This window comes from Lates calcarifer, linkage group LG16_LG22 (genome assembly GCF_001640805.2).
Source record: "Lates calcarifer isolate ASB-BC8 linkage group LG16_LG22, TLL_Latcal_v3, whole genome shotgun sequence".
Lineage (NCBI taxonomy): Eukaryota > Metazoa > Chordata > Actinopteri > Centropomidae > Lates > Lates calcarifer.
This window is the reverse complement of record NC_066848.1, coordinates 4,573,828-4,594,784: the sequence shown is the minus strand read 5'-3', so window position 1 is coordinate 4,594,784 and position 20,957 is coordinate 4,573,828. Positions and strand designations below refer to the sequence as shown.

The 20,957-nt window shown below is 39.9% G+C and overlaps 3 protein-coding genes across 4 annotated transcripts; all 3 read left to right on the top strand.

The window, feature by feature from the left end:
• The first annotated feature begins 2,231 nt into the window (after positions 1-2,231).
• Positions 2,232-8,521, top strand: LOC108877133 (calpain 8). The gene is made up of 21 exons (XM_018667088.2): positions 2,232-2,617; positions 3,313-3,382; positions 3,557-3,675; positions 3,979-4,112; positions 4,220-4,388; positions 4,479-4,562; positions 4,640-4,725; positions 4,817-4,891; positions 5,101-5,261; positions 5,345-5,514; positions 5,616-5,627; positions 5,797-6,008; positions 6,197-6,233; positions 6,434-6,499; positions 6,600-6,657; positions 6,746-6,810; positions 6,978-7,046; positions 7,137-7,215; positions 7,800-7,916; positions 8,026-8,084; positions 8,170-8,521. Exons 1-21 carry the CDS (start codon positions 2,381-2,383, stop codon positions 8,191-8,193), a joined length of 2,103 nt encoding a protein of 700 aa, XP_018522604.1. The 5' UTR covers positions 2,232-2,380; the 3' UTR covers positions 8,194-8,521.
• Positions 8,522-8,844: 323 nt separating this feature from the next.
• On the top strand, positions 8,845-15,280 carry LOC108877132 (calpain-2 catalytic subunit). 2 transcript variants are annotated; one of them, XM_018667085.2, is made up of 21 exons: positions 8,845-9,139; positions 9,537-9,606; positions 10,213-10,331; positions 10,428-10,561; positions 10,651-10,819; positions 10,918-11,001; positions 11,096-11,181; positions 12,054-12,128; positions 12,287-12,447; positions 12,552-12,721; positions 12,910-12,921; positions 13,103-13,314; positions 13,420-13,456; positions 13,536-13,601; positions 13,698-13,755; positions 13,850-13,914; positions 14,319-14,387; positions 14,499-14,577; positions 14,675-14,791; positions 14,881-14,939; positions 15,029-15,280. In XM_018667085.2, exons 1-21 carry the CDS (start codon positions 8,903-8,905, stop codon positions 15,050-15,052), a joined length of 2,103 nt encoding a protein of 700 aa, XP_018522601.1. In that variant the 5' UTR covers positions 8,845-8,902; the 3' UTR covers positions 15,053-15,280. The 2 variants fall into 2 exon arrangements, with proteins under 2 accessions (XP_018522601.1, XP_018522602.1); XM_018667086.2 differs by lacking the exon at positions 12,910-12,921.
• A 2,662-nt stretch (positions 15,281-17,942) lies between these two features.
• Positions 17,943-20,825, top strand: cfl1l (cofilin 1 (non-muscle), like). The gene is made up of 4 exons (XM_018667083.2): positions 17,943-18,110; positions 19,220-19,515; positions 19,772-19,848; positions 20,080-20,825. Exons 1-4 carry the CDS (start codon positions 18,108-18,110, stop codon positions 20,172-20,174), a joined length of 471 nt encoding a protein of 156 aa, XP_018522599.1. The 5' UTR covers positions 17,943-18,107; the 3' UTR covers positions 20,175-20,825.
• Positions 20,826-20,957: the final 132 nt, after the last annotated feature.

The following is a 20,957-nucleotide window of genomic DNA, read 5'->3' as shown; positions in this document are numbered from 1 at the left end:
CAATTTAAATCCAAAGACAAGGCTGAATTCTTTCTACTTATGTGTTAATTAATATTAAGCACTAATATAATAATGTAGAATTGACCATCCCTTCCTAAGTAACGAAAATCACAAGAGGTGGCTATATAAACTACTAATACACACGTATGTGTTAGAAAGCAAAACCACACTGGAATAGAAACTACATTGGTGACAGGTCAATGTGAAATATGATCACTATAAAAGTTAATCTTTGCTCACATGGCATTGTTATCTAACGGTAATTCAGCTCTCATCTATGTCAATCCTCTTGATAACCTCTGCAAACTGAAACAATTGTGAGTCACCTGGGAGAGATAATTTGCAGTAAAAGGTTAAAGGTCACCAGCCACTACATCTACCAGGCTGAAATCTAAACTGGCTAGAGATGCTATTGTCCCATATTAGGTTAATACTGCAGCCAAGAGATTGTGTAGCTCCACTGGCTGTGTATGCATATTAGTCAGTGAGAATTAAATATATGAATGTTGCTTGAAAGCAAGTGTATGAGCTGATTTAATCAGAGCAAGAGTGACAGCCCTACTGTAGTCTTTGTCTCAGAATCTTTAGAGCTGTGACTAAATAAACAACATGGCCCACTAACTTATTTTCAGTGCCCCTCTTGCTTATTTTGAAATGAGTGTGCATCAGATGGAAAAACAGTTACATCACATAAATTACATGCCTCTGCACATCAATCAGGATTTCTGATGATTCTATTAAATGTTTGGTAAAAACAACAGTACATGTATAATTAATTATTTGTGATGTCATTTAAGTTAGTGAAGTAGCACTAATATAAGGAGAGACATAAATAATAACAGGACTGTTAAGAAAATGTCTTATATGACATTACAACTCATTATACAATATGCTTTCATTACTATTACTGGTGTTCTTAATGCCAGTCGATCACTGAGTAGTGATTGTGGTTGTTGTCCAGTACATCAGCAAACTGCCTCAACAGATCAATACCAAGAAAATCAGCAAGAAGAGGATTTTTTTCCTGCTCTGACTAAATTTTAGAACAAAGATACTTGAGTATGTACTTGCTGTATATGAATTCAACTTTGCATGTCTTTTTGAGTGTCTCATCAACACTAACAGTGATTGCTTTAACTTAACACCATCCAGAGAAGTCAGTGATCACAGCAGCACGGTGATCAAAAGCAGAGGTTATGTTAGTATTGCACTTATTGTAATCTTCACAACAATACTGAGTACACACAGCATTTAATGCTTAATGACTCACCTTCTACAGCTTCCACAGAGAGCTTTGATATTGCTGTGGAAGTCATCTCTTCAACTTGTGATGACTCTTCTCACTGTTCTTTGCACTTTAGTCACTCTTCTATATGTGACCATTATAGGAACTGTCCTTTCTGTTTTCATTCCATTCTGACGTAACTTAAACAAGGGTGGACTCACTACCCTTAATGCATATCCATATTTACCATACGTGCATATGGTAGTTCTGACAAATCATCTTTGTTTAAAATAAACATTGCTGATTTGGTGTTACTTTGAATAGTTACTACTCAGTGTAGCTTCTGAATAAACCTGCTGATCAAACTGACATCAGAACTGTTTGTCTAAGGATCAGGTTTGCTTTCTCAGCATAGAGGGTGTAAGAACAGAATATGATATAAGATGATACTTTGGGACATATGGTACACGCTCCAAAGCTGACTAGGATGCAGACATCCTCCAGGCTTAGTGTTGCAATGTTAATATCCTACTCTTAGCCTTGCTCAATTTAACAGTTGCTTCATTAAATGTATTTAAGCTTCCCTTTCCCAACTTTTAGCTGTATGTACTGAATGTAATCCCCTCTGATACCTAGAAGAGAAAAAAACACTACTAATTTTTCCTTTTATCTTTGTGGGAGTTTTTTGTTATGTTGCCTGTTATATTGTAAGATAACACCTTCATGCCTTCAAACATAAGTCAAGCAATTGGCTCTTTCCTTTGATTTTAAATAAATAAATGCAATAAATGCAATACCCACCACTAAAACACATAGCCAAAATCAAAATGAGGCAATGATAGCAATGCATCAAGGTGACTTTAGGTGTGTCTCTGTTTGTATTTCAGCTGTGGTCACAGCCATCTCATTGCTTAGGGTTGCTGTTGTCTGTTCTTTCCGCCTCACCTGTCCATTGGAGGCCACACCCTGTCTGTGATCCCACCCTGTTTTCCCATCACCTGAGGCAGGTATAAAGGAAGCTGAGACAAAGAAACGTTTGGATTGTGTTCCGCTTGTGGAAGATCAGCTCACAAACCAACTCAGTTCAGTTCACCAAGAGGGAAGTCCAGCGCCACCATCCAGGGATTCTACATTGTGTACAACTGACAGGTGAGAATGACATCCACGGCAGATCGACTGGCCCGTCAGCAGAAGAGGGAACAAGGCATTGGCACCAACGAGCATGCAGTGAAGTTCTCCCAGCAGGATTATGAAAGTTTGCGCCGTCAGTGTCTGGAGAGTGGACGTCTGTTTGAGGACAGCGTCTTTCCAGCTGAGAGGAAATCCCTGGGCTACAATGACCTGGGACCATACTCATCCAAGACCAGGGGTGTGGTATGGAAGAGGCCAACGGTAGGAAACCACTGAAAAGAAACACAAAGCAATGAAAACAATAACAAAAACAAAGTACCTGAAAGTGAACCTGAAAGAGACTTGTTGAGTTTTCAGTGTTCTTTTTTTTTACTTTATCTATTAATCTTGTCATAGGAAGAACTGTGTGAGAGGAAGTGAAGACAATGCATTTAAAGATAGTAGCTGTGGGTCAGAGTGGGTTGCACCAAATATTGGTGGTACACAGCAGTCTGTGAGGACTTATTCTGCTTTTTCTGAGCTTACTTATATGATGTGTGTGTGGGTTGCTGTGTGTGAATGACACAAAGCTGATTTGGATATTAATGCTCAAACACAGATCCACAATTTTGTCTTTTGAGAACAAAAGGAAAATAATCTTGGATTGCTAATTTCTTTTTCTGGGGGATACTTAACCAAAATGTGTTGGATCTTAGTAACACTCTATGTGTGAAGTCTTTTCAAGGTTGTATTTTTATTTCAAACACAGTCATCAAAATCATTATGTGTACTTCTTCCTTCTGTGTCAGTAGCGTGATACCAAACAATCCATTTGCAATGATTCATCCTATATTTTCAATTCTTTTTTTTCTGAAATAGTCATTTATATTGTTAAACACTAATTAAACTCCTCATGATTAAGGAATAAACTACTGTCAAATGTTCAATTTTCCGTCACTGTTTGTTGCTTTTTATAGGAGCTGTGTTCCAACCCCAAGTTCATTGATGATGGAGCCACAAGGACAGACATTTGCCAAGGGGTTCTGGGTAAGTGAGGGGAAAGAAGATGGATGAGCGATAAACCCTCCATGCTTTGTGAAATTAAGATTACAAAAGGAGGTTTGTTTGTTGGCACATGCTGTTTACAGCACTGTAGCACTGTGGTGAACACCACACATTGCCCAATCTCTGAGCATGTGTGCATCTGCTCTCATTGTGCAGGTGACTGCTGGCTTTTGGCTGCAATAGCCTCTCTGACTCTAGACCACCAGATCCTGGCTCGTGTGGTGCCTCCTGGACAGAGTTTCACTGAAGATTACGCCGGGATATTTCATTTCCAGGTCAGAGGTCAAGACTTTTCTCATCTAGCCCCCAGTACTGACCATCCAGTGGGCTTTTCTTTCTTTCTTTCATTGTCTTTTCTCCTGACACGTCAGACCACAGATTGATGAGTTATTTCAATGAAAACTTGCACACTGCAATCCAAGATACCTAAGAACAGATTTGGGGGCAAATGCACTGATCCATCAAGTGCCATGTTTCATTCTGTAACTTTTGAACCACAATTGATCTTGATTGATTAGTCTGTCAATATTTGATTCATGAGTCAAGTTTACTCATGGACTGGAATATTTTCTTCTCAGTTCTGGCAGTTTGGTGAGTGGGTGGATGTGGTGGTCGATGACCGTCTGCCCACCAGAGATGGGAAGCTGCTGTTTGTTCACTCAGCAGAGGGCTCAGAGTTTTGGAGTGCGCTGCTGGAGAAGGCTTATGCTAAGTATGGATTTATTCCTGCTACATCTTTTGTTTTGTCAATACATTAATGCAGTGTGAGTGCACAATATACAGTTGGTGAATCTATTCACATCCCTCTGTGTCTGACAGGTTGAATGGCTGCTATGAGGCCTTGGCAGGTGGAAACACTATTGAGGGTTTTGAGGATTTCACAGGAGGAATCGCAGAGATATACACCTTCGACAAGGCTCCATCAAATCTCTTCCAAATCATAAAGCGAGCCCTGCACCTGGGTTCACTCCTGGGCTGCGCTATTGATGTAAGTCTTATTTTCCTACTGATTTGCATTCTGATCTGCGAACAAACACACGAACAATGATGTAGTATTGACACGTCTTGGTGCTTTCAGATAACCAGTTCCTATGAGACAGAGGCAGTTACAGCTCTCAAGCTTGTTAAAGGACATGCATACTCAGTCACTGGTGCAGAGGAGGTACAATTTAAGTTATTTTTTTCCTTTTTGTTTTACTTCATGCAAATTCCATCGCCAACTCTTCCTTTCTCTTTCAGGTTCATTACCGAGGCAGACTGGTTCAGCTGGTCCGCATTAGGAACCCGTGGGGCCAGGTGGAGTGGACTGGGCCCTGGAGTGATGGGTAAATAATTACATTTCATACCCATAAACTATCAGCTATCATTGGTTAATTCCAGAATTTTCCTAAAACCATTATTGTTTATCAAAATTAGATCCAGTGAATGGGACTACATCAGTAGAGATGAGAAACAAAACTTGAATCATGTGGCTGAAGATGGAGAGTTCTGGTAAATCTACTGTCTTTAACCTTTCACTGACATTACAATAAATATGATATTTTACATATTGCGTTAATAGTAGAGTATGGATTATTGATCACAAGCTCCTGTATCACCACAGCAACAATGAAGGCTCACACTCAGGCTAGGAAAAACTGACCTCAAGTTAATATGTGAGAAACTGCTTTCCTTAATGAGAAATGTGGTCCTCCTCTCAGGATGGCCTACTCCGACTTCATCAGACATTTCTCCAGGCTGGAGATCTGTAACCTGACCCCAGACACGCTCATGAGCGATAGTGTGGGCTACTGGAACCATCAGCAGTTTGAGGGGATGTGGAGGATTGGCGCCACTGCCGGAGGCTGCCGCAATCACGCAGGTAAGAGAGAAAACACTTTTGAGCAAGAAGTTCCATTGCACTACTTCATATGAAGACTGAAACACTTTTTTAATGTGTTCTAGCCACATTCTCATCAAACCCTCAGTTTGTGGTTCGTCTGGAGGATGTGGATGATGATCCTCTGGATGGGGAGGATGGATGCACATTTCTGGTGGGGCTGATGCAAAAGGATGGTCGACAGAAGAAGAGGCTTGCCCAGGATCTTGAGACCATTGGCTTTGCCATTTATGAGGTGTCTTGGAATAATCTGATATTTCATCTGAAATCAGTACTCTGTTTAAAAATAATAATAATAAAAATAAAATAAAAATTTTGTCTGTTTCCTTTTTACAGGTCCCAGATGAGGTCTGTATTTGGACTGGTACATGCCAGTATTGATCCCATACTTAACACAGACATTTTAAATGCAAATTCAGACATCACAGGTATCAAGAGGATTGCTTGATTGTACAGTGAATTTCTGAGTTTTTGTCTCACATCCCAGTAATAAAACTCTTCCCCTGTTAATCTTTAGTACAAAGGCCAAAGCAATGTTCATCTAGGTCCAGATGTCCTGCTGCGACAGAGAGCTGTGGCCATGAGCAGCACCTTCATCAACATGCGTGAAGTGTGTGACCGCTTCAAACTTCCTCCGGGGGAATACGTCATCATTCCTTCAACCTTCCATCCTCACAAGAATGGCAGCTTCATTCTCAGGGTGTTCTCAGAGAAACAGGCTGCAACCAGGTATCTGTGATACAGTCATATACAGACTGATTGATGTTGTCAGATTAATGTAGACCTCAGAGATTTAGCTTATACAGCCATCTAGTGGACAAAACTCAGCAGCTCCTTCCTTAGTCACAGAATAGACACAATATTCACAGTATTTCCACCACTAAAGAGTGCTCAGTCTGTGCATTTCTATTCTTTAGTCCACTGGAGGAGGACATTAAAGCTGAAATAGAGGAGGTAAGAACATTCACAGAATGATAACCTGCTCCTGCTGTCTGTAATGTGAAACATTTTTTTTTCCCACTATAGTACAGAGTTTGAAGAAAAGTTGTCAAATTAGATTTTAAACATATGCTTAACATGCACAGTTATTTCAAAATGCTGAAAATCTGAAGAGCCAACAGTGACACAGACTTCCCGGTGTCTTTCTCTGACAGGAGGAGATATCTGAGAGCGATGTGGATCCTCATTTCAAGCATCTCTTCAAGCAGATTGCTGGCGACGTAGGTGGAAGGACATGAGAACCGACAGTAAATGAAACAGCTCTATCCTGACTTACAAATTAAAATTCATGTTATAATATGCTTTTTTTTTTTCAAACAGGACATGGAGGTGTCTGTCTTTGAGCTGGTTCAAATTCTAGACAATGTCGTCTCTCACCGTAAGTACTTTGAAAAGTTTGAGCATAGACACATTATTTTCATTTACTTCAGTCTTGGCATTAGCTGTGTTTTGTCACTTTCTTGCAGGGTCTGATATCAAGACAAATGGATTCAGCCTTGAGACAGGTCGACTTATTGTCAGTCTGCTGGATGTATCCTCTTTAAAATAAGAACGATTAAAGATACACTGATTTTGTTATAATGCAAAATAATACCTCAGATCCTCACTGCACTATAGCCTTGGAATTGAGATAAGTTAATGATAATACATGAATAATCAAAGGCTGTGGAGCTCTTTATCAACCCTAACATTCTGCAGAAAGATGAAAGTGCCACATTGGGACTGCTGGAATTCCACTTGCTTTGGAACAAAATCCAGAAATACCTGGTAAGGTCTAAGTGTAGTCTGAAATAAATTATGGTCATGTTGGAATACCTGGCTGTATCTGTTAACACAACTCATGTCTGGGTCATGCAGGAGATCTTTAAGAATCATGACACAGACAACTCTGGCACCATGAGCTCCCATGAGATGAGAGGTGCTGCCATGGAAGCAGGTAACAAAAACTGTAAATTATGTCATACTTTAAATGGTAGATGACTTCTATTCTTATTACCTTACAACTTCAGATATGCTTTGCTGCAAAAAAGATCATCTTCTGTTACATTTCGCAAAATTGTTGTATGAGATTCAGGGATCAAAATTAACTATGCAGAAATATTGCCTTCAGACTCTAATTATCTTTGAGTAGAGTACGCCACTGTAGCTGACATACCTGTTCACCAAGTTAGGAATCATGTTACAAATGGGCATGACTATGACATGTCTGACCACTAAGCAGGAACAAATAAGTGCATGTTGACACTGCTGATGGTGTGTTTGCATGTAACATGTGAAGCCAGTTACTGGCAGACTGGATAAGCCAGTTAGAGGACTTCGTCCCTGCACATAAATGTCATTCATGCACACTTTGCAAAAGGAACAAAACATGCATGGGTGAGGCCGTGTAACATAACTCTGTATCCACCCATTATCACCTTTACAAAAACTATACTTCCCCAGGATTCAGAAATAATCCACATCAATGAAACTGACCCCACAAACTAATGGGAAATGATGACAGCTGTTTTTCCTCTGCAGGTTTCCAAGTCAACAGCGCTGTGCTGCAGGCCATCGTCAGTCGTTACGCTGATGCTCAGTATGCCATAGACTTTGACAGTTTTGTGGGCTGTCTCATTAAAATGGAAATGCTCTTCAGTAAGTCTCAGCAAATGTGACAATACCACTTCAGTATCTCATATTGATCTGTATCAGAGAGCTGTGGCATGTTTACATCATCAGTGTATTTTTTCTGTCTCTCAACCAGAAATGTTTAAGGCTCTGGAGAGAGATGACTCAGGAAAGATTGAGCTGGACATGCAACAGGTGTGTGAGAGAGTAACAAAAGCTGCTGGTTTGTCGGCACTCCTAGTTCAGACAGCTTATTGTGTTATTTTGTCCCCTTTTACAGTGGCTGTGCCTGGCGATCTACTAGCTCTGAGGACAGTACAAGCAAAGACCCCTTTGTACCATCAGCAGGAAAACAAGGCTCCATCAGTTCACAATCCATTACAACTCACAGTCAGTTTTAGAAATCAAGTAAACCCAGTGGTTTTTCAGATACACTCTGTATGTTCCAAATGATTAAAATGGCTGAGGTTTATTTGGGAATTTTAATATTTGCTGGATACGGACATTTTTTTTGCAGATGTGTTGTGTCACTCACTTGTATTATTCCATTTTAGAAATAATTCCTTTTCCTTTGGTGTGTTTGCTCTTTAACTGTTGCAAAATGATAGAAAATAAAGAAAATAAGAAACTTCGGACTATTCCTGTTTATACAATTTTGCACTGATCACACAATAGGCTGAAATATGAGATGTTCATATAGTCTGCGATTTTTTCACAGTTTATAATTGTTGGTAAAAAATTATTAATGCATTAAAAGTGACTGTTGGGCTTATTATGCCTTTTTTTGGAGCAGCACAAGTTTCAGCTACAGAGAAACTAATGGTCTACATCATGAGCTACTAATCAGGGCCAGATGTACAGAGGGCTGGATGAAACAGGTCTATCAGAACAAGCTGTCTGTCTGGTGATGAGGGTGTGGAGACAGTTGGTAGTTGCACATATACAACAGAGCCTGTCCAACCACACAACAGACAAAGACAGAGTGGTAGACAGACGGGACACAGGCCTCTAAGATGTCAGGCATTGCAAGTAAGCTTCAGCACAACCGAGAGCGATCACATGGAATTGGATCCAACTCTCACGCGGTGAAGTACCTGAACCAGGACTACGAGTCGCTGAGGAGAAGCTGTCTGGAGGGAGGACGGCTGTTTGAGGATGACTGCTTTGAGGCTCTGCCCTCATCCTTAGGCTACAACGAGCTGGGACCAAATTCCTACAAAATTCGGGGCATCACCTGGAAGAGACCCACGGTGCGTACAGCAGGCAGATGGAAACATCTGCTGACAGCGCAGGCTGCTGGCATTCTGCTGCGCTTACTTTACATGCTGGAAAAATACTATCCCAGGTCTACATTAGGCTTAGTTTTATCTACTTGCTGCTGGAAGTTGTTTTTTTAAAGCTGGAAATCAAATATAATTTTTCCCTACTCAAATTTGGCTTTAAAAGATGAAAAGTTCTGCAAACTGCAGTCTTGTTTATAACATTACAGCCTAAAAGCCTGTAGGTGTGTTTCAATGCATTTATATTGTTTTCCTGAAACACAAGATGCTACATTTCATACCTTAGCTATATAAGTAAAGAAATGCACAGTTAACCCAATAAATAAAATCAATAAAAGGTGTTTGACTCCCCCCCTTTTTTCCTCAGGAGTTATGTTCCAATCCAAAATTCATTGTTGAAAATGCTACCAGGACTGATATTTGCCAAGGAGCACTTGGTGAGACACACACACATACATGTATTTTGATGGCACAATTAGACATTTACAGTACTTATTTCCATAGATTTCCATTCTCAGCAATTCCAAGTATTTGAATGACTTTGCGTGCATATCTTAGACAGTCACAGTTAAGTAAGAGCTCTCTTTATATTGGCTCCCTTCTGTTCTTCACTGTCATCTTGCATGTCTGGAGCCTTTTGCTTGTATTTATTTATTTATTTATACATTAAAATTACATCTAAACATTGAAATGCTTAGTAAATTCTTATACACTGACATCAGCTGTCACTGCATACAAAACATCTCAGAGCAACCCCATCAGTCTTCGCGGCCTACACCCAGTCTGGCAGAGTGGATACGTACAGTATGTGGGTGAGACTGAGTTGTGTTAGCAGCTGCTGAGCAATGTGGGCAATGTGAGACAGCCATAATTTTGCACTTCTCAGGTGTGTGTGCAAACAAACTGCATACCTACTATGTTTTGGAGATGTGTCATAATGGCAAAATGAAAATAACATGTTACAACATGAAATCCTCTGTGTGTTACATGAGATTTTACACAAGTCTTCCCTCCCTATTCTAACACAGTCAATTTGTGTTCAGGTGACTGCTGGCTCCTGGCAGCTATCGCCTCCTTGACCCTCAACAAACAGGTTTTGTCTCGGGTTGTCCCCCATGACCAAAGCTTTGAGGAGAACTATGCTGGCATCTTTCACTTTGAGGTACAGTATGTTGACACAAACCACAGCTACATTTTTTTAGAGCTGAGGTGGCACAAAATCTGGTTTTAATTGTTTTATCTTCTCTGTGACTCTCAGTTCTGGCAGTTTGGTGAGTGGGTGGATGTGGTGGTCGATGACCGTCTGCCCACCAGAGATGGGAAGCTGCTGTTTGTTCACTCAGCAGAGGGCTCAGAGTTTTGGAGTGCGCTGCTGGAGAAGGCTTATGCTAAGTATGGAGGATTAGAACACCTGGATACCTTCTGTCTGTGTCAGTGTCTCTCTGCCTGGTCTAGTCCATAATGAATCCTTTTCTCTTTAGGCTGAATGGATGTTACGAGGCTCTCTCTGGAGGCAGCACCACTGAGGGTTTTGAGGATTTCACTGGAGGCATCGCTGAGAGGCACGACCTCAGCAGGGCAGATCCCCATCTCTTCAAAATCATTAAGAAGGCCCTGGACAGAGGCTCCCTTCTGGGATGCTCCATTGATGTTTGTCTGAGCTTCTTGTTTTACTCTCATGTGGCATGGTCGGTATCCTCTTGGAATCTGATATTTTTTACCTCACAAGTTTTTCCTCTCCATCCCAGATCACCAGTGCAGCTGACTCAGAAGCTGTCACATATCGCAAGCTGGTGAAGGGTCATGCCTATTCGGTGACAGGAGCAGAGCAGGTCATCCCTTTTGTCATGTCTATATTATTTTTAGGGTTTCCCTTTTATATGTTTTTCTTTTATTGAGAGTAATTGACACTTAACTCTATGTCAGGTGGAGTACAGAGGAGACACGGTGCAGCTGATCAGGATTAGAAACCCATGGGGTCAGGTGGAGTGGAATGGAGCCTGGAGTGACACGTAAGTGTAAGGGCAGGAAATCCAATAAACACACTAATAAACTAGATCGAAGTAACCAGCTCTACTATTTCTTATTAGCAACCACTCCAGAGAGGTTTTAGTTATGTTAGCAGCAGGTGGCTCTAGGGATGCCAGCGAGTCCACAGCTTTGGCTCCAACTAAAATATCTCAACAACAATTGGATGAATTGCCACGAAATTTGGTACAGCTGTGATGAACCTGAATGACTTTGATGATCCCCTGACTTATTTAAATTTCCATTTAAATTAGTCCAATACTTTGTTTGTCTAACACTGTTTTAGGACCAGAATCTTGCAAAACTACCAACATTCCAGTCAGCCTCCGCCGTGCTTTGTGTTTTACTGCTAATTAGCAAATTTTAGCATGCTGACATTTACACTCAGCAGGACCCCTCAGTAACGGTTAGGATGGATGTAGCTTGTAGTCTTGTTACTGGCCACATACAAACACAAGTGCACTAAATGGGCTTTCTCAAGTACATGCCATCAGGCCTCTTGCTTTGTTCATACATGTAAGAGAACCCAGCCTAATTGAAACACCTATAGCCTTTGTTTGAGCAAGGGCATTAAGTGTGTTTATTTCTGTCACACATGTAACACACACAGACATAAAAACACACCCAGCAGAACAGTGGGTAAAGCCTGTCATAAAAACAAAAGGTTATTACTCAGACTCTGGCTTTAAAGCTTATTTTTGTGCTCAGGGTTTGGGTGGAGAAGTGTGTGGTGTTCACTGTAGCTCCTTGCCAACTGATACCTACCTACTGCTGGCTATGTTTGGCTCCAAGAGTAAGCCATGTTCATTTTTGCAAAATATTTCAGTTTATGTTTTCCATTTTTCTTTTTCTCTAGGTCTTCTGAATGGAGATATGTGAGTGATGATGATAGGAGGAGGCTGACCAACCGTGCTGAGGACGGAGAGTTCTGGTAAATCTCAGTGAAACCATTTTTCTTCACCAAACTCCAAACATAGGTTCACAATAATGCTCAAAGGTCAAAGGTCATAATGTCCAAAAAACAATAAATTTTTCTAGCACTGACCCCAATGAGAACAGCATTTAAAAGAACAGATGTCATGTCCACAGGATGTCATTTTCTGACTTCCTTCGCCAATATTCTCGCCTTGAGATCTGCAACCTCACCCCTGACGCTCTCACAGGCGACGAGTACAAGAAATGGGCAGAATCAGAGTTTGAAGACACATGGAGAAAGGGCGTGTCTGCTGGTGGCTGCAGAAACTATCCAAGTATAATCAGTTTCACAGTCTTCCCTCCAGATTTGAGTCCTGGTTGGTTTATATGTGTCATAAACCAACATACAGACCTTACTGACTTTCGCTTCCCTTCCTAGATTCCTTCTGGATGAATCCTCAGTTTGTCATAAAGCTGGATGAGGTGGATGATGACCCTGATGATGGTGAGGAGGGCTGCACCTTCATTGTGGGCTTGATGCAGAAGAACAAGCGCCGTATGAGGAAAAAGGGGGAGGACATGGAGACCATCGGCTTTGCCATCTATGAGGTTAGGAGCTGTTTTTAAGATGATAATAATATATAGTATATACAGTCTCTACTGACACAATTATTATTATTATTATTATTATATTATTATTATTATTATTATTATGTGTCAGCAGAGACTGCATATTGTGCTGTATTTACAACATTTTCACCTATTCTCACATTTTATTTGTTCTTATCTTTTTCCAGCTGCCTGAGGAGGTATGTATGCACAGAAAAAAACACTTGACGAACTTGTTACTGGGAGCCCTCATTTTTCATGACGCATGAGTACGGCTGAAAACTGTCGTGCAGATATTTACACAATATAAAGAAGTAGGAGGTCAAATGGACAGTATACAGCGCCTTTCTGTGACCATACTGCATGTGTGTCATTTTCCAGTACTCTGGCAAAAGGCAAGTGCACCTGAAGAAAAACTTCTTCCTGTACAACTGTTCAGCAGCACGCTCCGAGACCTTCATCAACTTGCGGGAAGTGTGCAACCGCTTCTGTCTTCCTCCTGGAGAATACCTCATCATCCCCTCCACCTTTGAGCCCAACAAGAATGGAGACTTTTATATGCGGGTGTTCTCTGAGAAACAGGCTGATTTCCAGTATGTTCTTTAAACAAATTAATGCAATGTCATAATGGCCGACACTATAATATTAATAATCGTATCATTCAAAATGATCACATAACTGTGACCTCTCACTTTCAGAGAGATTGATGATCCTGTGGACTGCCATGTTGAGGAGGTAAATCATATCCCTTATGATTACCAGTTAGATTATTATTTCAATGAAGAAGAAAAAATAATTATTTTGTCCTCTCCAGGTTGATATTGATGAAGATGATATCTGTGACAGATTCAAGAGACTCTTCGAAAAGCTTGCAGGACATGTAAGTAAGCTTTGGATTTGATTCATCATTCATTCATCATGGTCTCCAGTCATTGTTCCTGTGATTTACACAGTGTCTTTGTCATGTGCTTTGTAGGATGTGGAAATTTCTGCATTTGAGCTGCAGAGAATCCTCAACAGAGTGCTGGTCAAGAGTAAGAGAAATGATTTCTTTCTCTTCTTTCAGGCATGTGTATCAGTGTGCACCTGACACTCACAGCAATGAATCCCTGTTTTATTCATTCTCAGGAGATGACATCAAAACCACTGGGTTTAGCCTGTCGACCTGCCACAACATGGTCAATCTGCTGGATGTATCCTTCCAGTTCTTAGTTACTGTATGTCAGGAGAAATTGTGGTTTCCCTTCGGTTGCTTGAAAGGAATAGTGTTCCATTTCACACTTTGGGAAATACACTCACTTGCTTTCTTGCTGAAAGTCAAGTAAGGAGGCTCGCTCTGTTCCAGGGTATAACAGAATTCACTTACCAAAACCTCTAAAGCTCACTCATTAAGCCATTGTACTTGTATCTTGTTTGTTTATTGTGCATAAAAACCTGCAGATGAGACTTGGTGTCTTTGGAACTTTCTTTGGATCTCTGGATTTCCACTAGAATTTACAGTTGTGCTCCATGTGTATGAATAAAGTTTAGCTGCACAGCATGAGTTTGCTGACTGTATGAAAGCATGTTACAATTTTCCTTAACATTCTCTTCAAAGAAAGACGGAAGTGGCAAGCTGGGACTGGTAGAATTTAAGATCCTGTGGGCAAAGATTGAGAAATTCCTTGTGCGTTCTTTTTGTTCTGTTTGTATTGGCATTAACATACCATGTGTAACATATAGTAGATTATTAGTAGAAAGGTTATAGCACATATTAACATGTTAGTCTCTACATTAGGATCTGTACAAAGAGAGAGACACAGACCAAAGTGGCTGCATGAACTCCTCTGAGATGCGAATGGCTGTTGAGGCTGCTGGTGAGACATTTTGTATTCTCAACACTCATTCCTCTAACACTAAAGAGAGTATCAAGGCATGTTCACATTTTTCTCCATTGTGTGTTTTTACACACAGGTTTCTCTCTCAACAATCCTCTGCATCAGATAATTGTGGCCCGCTACAGTGAACCATGCCTCACCATTGACTTTGACAACTTTGTGTGCTGTCTGATCCGCTTGGGGATGCTCTTCAGTGAGTGTTTGACCTTGTCACTGCATTTTTATCCTTCTGCCCATGCAGACATCATGTAGAGTTCTGATGTTCACTTTCATTTACAACAGAAACCTTCAAGACCATGGACAAAGATGGGTCTGGTGTGATAGAGCTAGGTTTTATGGAGGTAATGGCCTGTTTCTGTTAATGAAACAAAAATATGAAGCAATGGTTTGTAGACCACAAAGTGACTCGTGCTTGTGTTTCCATCCACAGTGGCTGGATCTGGCCATGGTGTAGAAGAGCTCTGACTGCTTACAGATGAAGACTTGTGTTGAAGAGTCATTATATCTGATTGCATGTTTTCTGGTGAATGTTAGTTTGTGTCTTGTGTACAATCTAATCAATGGATACTAATCTTGGGAGAAAATAATGACCAATGGTTTGGTCATCCACAAACATAATAAAACAATGTTGAAAAATAATTATGTGTTAATTAATTTCAAAATAAAAAAGATATACAGTTTATATGTCCTCTGTTCTTTAAAAGTAGTACCTTAAAGGTACTAACTGTTTTCCCCTTATCCCAGTCTTTATGCTAAGGTAAGCCAAACTCAACAATAGTCCAACAGGCTTGAAATTTGAACTGAGGTGAGAACAACAATGGCTTGTCTCCATGCAGTATTTAGTGTAGAGTTACTCTCTCCAGACCAACCCAAATCTGTGTAAAGCATAACATATACAGATTTCTCAACTGCCCTGGTATGTCTAAGACATGGTCTTAAGAACAATCTCATTTTCACTTAGGAATCAAATAATAATAAGTGTGATTGTTAAGTGACAACTGCAGTGATTCAGCCAACAGCAGGCCTCAAAAGGTGATTCAGCCTCATACAAACTTTGACATGAGATTATACTTCATTCACTGTTTCCAAATTATATTTGCAAATATGTTGCACTATGAAAAATTAAGGAAGGTTTTTGGATAATTCATTGAAAGAATAATTTTCCACAAGCAACAAGTGTAAAATAATTCATAAACAAATTAATTAATTCAAGAAGGGTACAGGAACCGCCTTAAATAAGAATCCTCTGTGGACGCCTCCAAAATGTTTGCATGTTAATTAGATATGCATTTAATTGATTTTGTTTCTCTCCAAAACAGAGAAAACAGGAGCCGACTTGAAAAATAAACCCTCTCCATAAAAGATTTCATTCATGTGTGTAGACACTATTTAATTTGCCAGATTTTTCTTTGAGAACTTTGGCTCACAAATGTAACTCTTCATACATACTGCCCTTGGTCTTTGGCAGGTGGTGTCATGCTACACAAAGTACAGCAGACAAGACACATTTCATGCAACTTAGCAAATTCAGTACATTGACACTTCAATAATTTACCAGTAGATGTCAGAGTTCTCATAGATTTGGGTTTGCTGCTTTGACGTCACTGCCTGGGCTGTGGCCAAACGTCCAATGTGTTTGTAGCAGCATGAAGTTTTCAACTCACAGAGAGCTATGCAGCAGCCATTTCCTGCCCTGGTTGGTACAGGATTGTCTCTTCCCCTTTACTACTCTCAAAAGTTGCTGCTGGCCGCCATTAGCTCTAGTAGCCTGACTTTACCACAGTTATGATAATAGAGCTAAGAAACAACCAAATAAGAGCTTTCTGTGGATAACTCTATCATAGTTTTGCTAAACAGACTGTCAACTGTTTAATATATATTAATGATAATTCTGTTTCTCGTTAGAGGTCAGATTCTGGTGCTTGCAGTGTAAGCTATGACACCCTGATTTTTGGAGCAGGATATGGGACAGGCCTCTGACTCTGTGAGTTACTAATCCACACAGAGGAAGGAAAGCTACTGTGATGATGAAGCAGAGTATCTGTATTTAAAAATAATCACTGTAGAGGAGGGGCTTATAATGTAGCCTAATAAATTCTCCAACAAAAGGACCTAAGCCATGTATATCATCTAAAAAAGATGAAGAATATTATTCTCTTGTTTGCCAATCAGCCAGTTCAGTCATTTACACAGGAAATGACTTCTTTTATCATTGGCTGTTGGGTTACTTTTCATCAGTGCTTCCCACAAAGGCATGCTGTTACAGCACAAGCAAAAGCATGTTGATACACCTCTCTCTCTCTCTCTCTCTCTCTCTCTCTCTCTCTCTCCGCCCACCCAGAGCCAGATCTTACTTGAGGTTTCCTTCCCGTTACAGGGAGATTTTCTTTGCCACTGCAGTTAAATGCTTGCTCATGGGGAAATGTAAGGTCTCTGTAAATAGTATGGTAAAGAGTCTAGAGTCTGATGTGCGCTGAGATAACCTGACTTGACCTGACAGCAGACAGCAGTGCTGCCTTGCAAATGTTGGACAACACATTGTGCCACATAAGAACATTAAGGAAATCTTTTGTGTCCATGTGTGTTATCTCTAAATATATATTAATCCCTAAAATCTTCACTTGCAAGGGATCATATCTGACTGACATTCTGTATTTTAAATTATGCAGAACAAATATTAAGGTATAACAGATAGAAGACCGGGCCTGGCACTGAGTCTGGCCTCCAATTTTGAGGACACCAGGGTCACTTTTTGTGAGTTATATAAACTGCACTGACTCATCAGTCCTCCCAAACGAGACTGGAGCAAAACATCTATGAAAGTGAGTTTACAAATGGGAATCTACAGTTGAAGTTCATATGGTGCAGTTTGATGCTCTTATTTGGTAACTACATGTAACATTTATTATGATTAGCATAGAACTGGATTGAAACCAATCATGTTTTTGTACATCTGACTACTGACTATTGGAATCAGATGCAGACGTAACATCTCTCTTTCCTCAGGTAGATAGATAAATCCTTTTGGCACATCTGTGTGCTCACCCTGCCTTTTACCTTATAAGGCCATTGAACTGCATCTCAGGAGTAGATGACTTAAAAATGTGGACAGGTTTGTTCTCCATATAAGGGTGTTATGTGCCGCTCCCACCTAAGACTTGCTCAAGCTCACCTGGGCCTTCTACCTAAAAAGGAAGATCCATCTCTATTAAACTACAGCAGATGGATAGAATGACAAAAAAAGGTTTGTATTGTGCCAGACAACGAAACACACACATTCAAAATGATTTAAGCTTCAAATGTAATATGATTAATTGCATATGCCGAGGTTGCAGCTGAAACTGTCACACCTGAGAGGAGGTGGGCGGGCCTACTTTTGGAGGTGTGCTCATTTAGCACAGCTCCTCCTTCATGAGTCAACCTGCTCTCCTTCCTTATGACCCTTCAGCATTTTGACTGCTGCTGCCATTTTTCTCTGCTGCCAGCTTCTTAACACATCAGAGGCAAAAATGGTGAGTCGCTTCCACAAAGAATTTGACTGGACTTACTTTTTTGTGATTTGCATGCACCACTGGTCTTGTTGTCTAGAGATGATGAAACTTTGAAATGTCATTGTCCTCATTTTAACAATATTTATAAAAAGAAATGTGTAAACTCAGAGAAACTCAGAGAAGCCTGGTTATAAATGTATTTAGATTGTAAGGTTTTCTGTTTGATTTGTTTTGTTTTTTGAGGGAAAAAAGGGTTTGCTGAGTGAATAGAGAGTTTGGTGTTTGTAAGGGCTTGTTCAAGGTGTGGTTTGGTCTCCAAAATGGAGGGAGCTTTGTTCGTGCTTGAAACTTGTTCTGAGAGAATCCCTTGGGGCGGTCTTTCTTGTGCTAACTTGTTCCACAATGACTGGAATGTGACAGCACCAAGGCCATGAAAATTCATCAGGAAGCTACACTCACGGCATGTTGCTGCTGGTAGAATATTTGCACACTGAAGTGTGCCTACATGGCCTTAACACTTCTCTCCAAAATCTAGTTTTGAATAACTTCCTGTTTCTTCATCTTTCAGTTCTGCTTTTTGTCTCAAAATCAAAGTATAAGTGAACATCATCTGCTCACATGAGTCAAGGACCAAATCCTCCTCAAGTGTTCATAATATGATTGTCTTCCGTCATTTTACTGAACAGCCAGATTACACTTGGTGCTGAATTTACTAAATTTAATGATGAAAATTATATGGAAGCAGTCTTCAGACAAAAGGACAGTTTTATTACCTTCTTGTATGAAATTAATGAAGTTCAACCATTTCCACCTTCTCTTCAGACGTAACATTCTTCTCATCATTCAAAATACAAAATCTTACAGTTGGAACAGTGAAATTTACATCAATGTAAATTACAAAAGTGATTATAGCTGCATTTTCTGTCTGTGTGTTTTTTTTCAGTGGAACATTAAATACAGATGCTGAATTTATTTAACTCACCAACATTACATGAGACCTGTAGGTTTAGTACCTTCCAAAGATTACATTTAATAAAATAGCGATGACAAAACAAGTCATGAAAACAGGTTTGGTTGTCTTCTATTCATTTTTTTTCTGACATGTAATGTTATGTGTTTTCTCAAAACAGGCATCTGGAGCAGCTGTTGCTGATTCGGTGAAGGATCTCTACAATGAAATGAAAGTGGTGAAAAATGATGCCGACCAGAGTGAACGTATAAGATTGGTGGTATTTCACATCAGCGACAATTTCATCGACGTGGAGGACAACAAAATCTACCGGGAAAAGGATCTGGAAGGCGTGGATGATGTATACAAATTTTTCATCGGTTTGCTAAAAGACAAACAGTGCCGCTACATGCTGTACGACTGCCACTTTGAAACCAAGGAATCAAGTAGAAAAGAAGAGCTGGTCTTTGTGATGTGGTAGGTCCTCGTCTTGCAATTGAAGCATGACTACTAAATTTATTTTTGCATCTTCACCCTGTACCTGAGTGCTGACTATAGGGAGTTGACTAGCAGTATAATCTTGGTAAAATTCTCACACATCTTCAAGAGCCTACCATATGCTGAGGATACATATTTTAACGTGTGTATGTGAATAATTATGTTGCAGTAAACTCAGTCTCACATGTGGGAGACTTAATGACAAAATGATGATAATGATTTCTCGTCATATCAGGGCTCCTGATTCAGCATGCATCAAAGAAAAAATGAAGTACGCCAGCTCAAAAGGAGCCCTCCAGAAAGTCTTGACAGGTAAATGTTTTTCCACTTTATTGAATTTTGTCAAAAATTTCATTCTTCTTTTTAAAAATATACTGATTCTGTTATGAACTTTCAAGATGCTACAATCACATCTTTATTTCTGTGCATTCATAAGCTTTTACAAACACTGTTTTGATTAGACTTCCATAGACACCAATAACATTAGAGTTCAACTTCAATAGTGTTCCCTATTTTTTTAAGTAACTCGTATATCTTCAACAGGTATCAAACATCAGCTGCAGGTGAATGACCTTTCAGACTGCCACCCAAGGGATGTTTTTGCAGAAAAAATGGGGAAGGGCATAATCCGCTGTTGAGGGCCATGGATTGAATCCTGTGTGTCAGCAGAAGCAGCTTTAAACAAACCATCTTTCTCCTGTTTCATAACAAGGTCAATTTAAAGGGATATGAGATGATAACACAAACGTTTCCAGATCGACTTTGTTTTTGAATCGGTTCAATGAATCTTAAATGGAAGGGTTGGCCTCTGGATGGGATTACATTCCTGTAACCTGTAACATAAACCTCTGATGTCTGTGCCCTTCTAAACTGTCCAGTCACACTAGTTTGATACCAGTTTGGCGATGGAATCAAACTTGTTCAGATGTAATTTTATTCACTTTTTGACATATTCATACATTGATCCTATTTTCTTTCACTTGACTCTTGGTTCATTTGTATTTCTCAAATCAGTAGTTTTCTGTTGTATACATTCATGAATATTTGAACCCCTGCATATTCCAACATATACCATTTGTCGATGATTACATTAAGCTACATCCTTGACACCTTGTTAAAGTTTTCTAGGTCAAAATGGCTGAATCTGTAAATTTGACATAAATCTGTTTTTCTAGACAGTTACACTTTGATGTACAAGAATAGTATAACTTTTAAAAAGAAATGTTTCAATGAAAATGCAGCAGTCAGTGCACTGTCTGAGTACTGTCAAATAAATCCAATGCAATCAAGTGCATGCCTTTTTTTTTCCTTCTGCGCAATGTTCTGATGCCAGTTTTTATTTATGAATGAAATTAATAAATTCATATTCCATCACTGCAGCCATACATGGACCATCTTACTAAGAAGATAGCTATGAACTC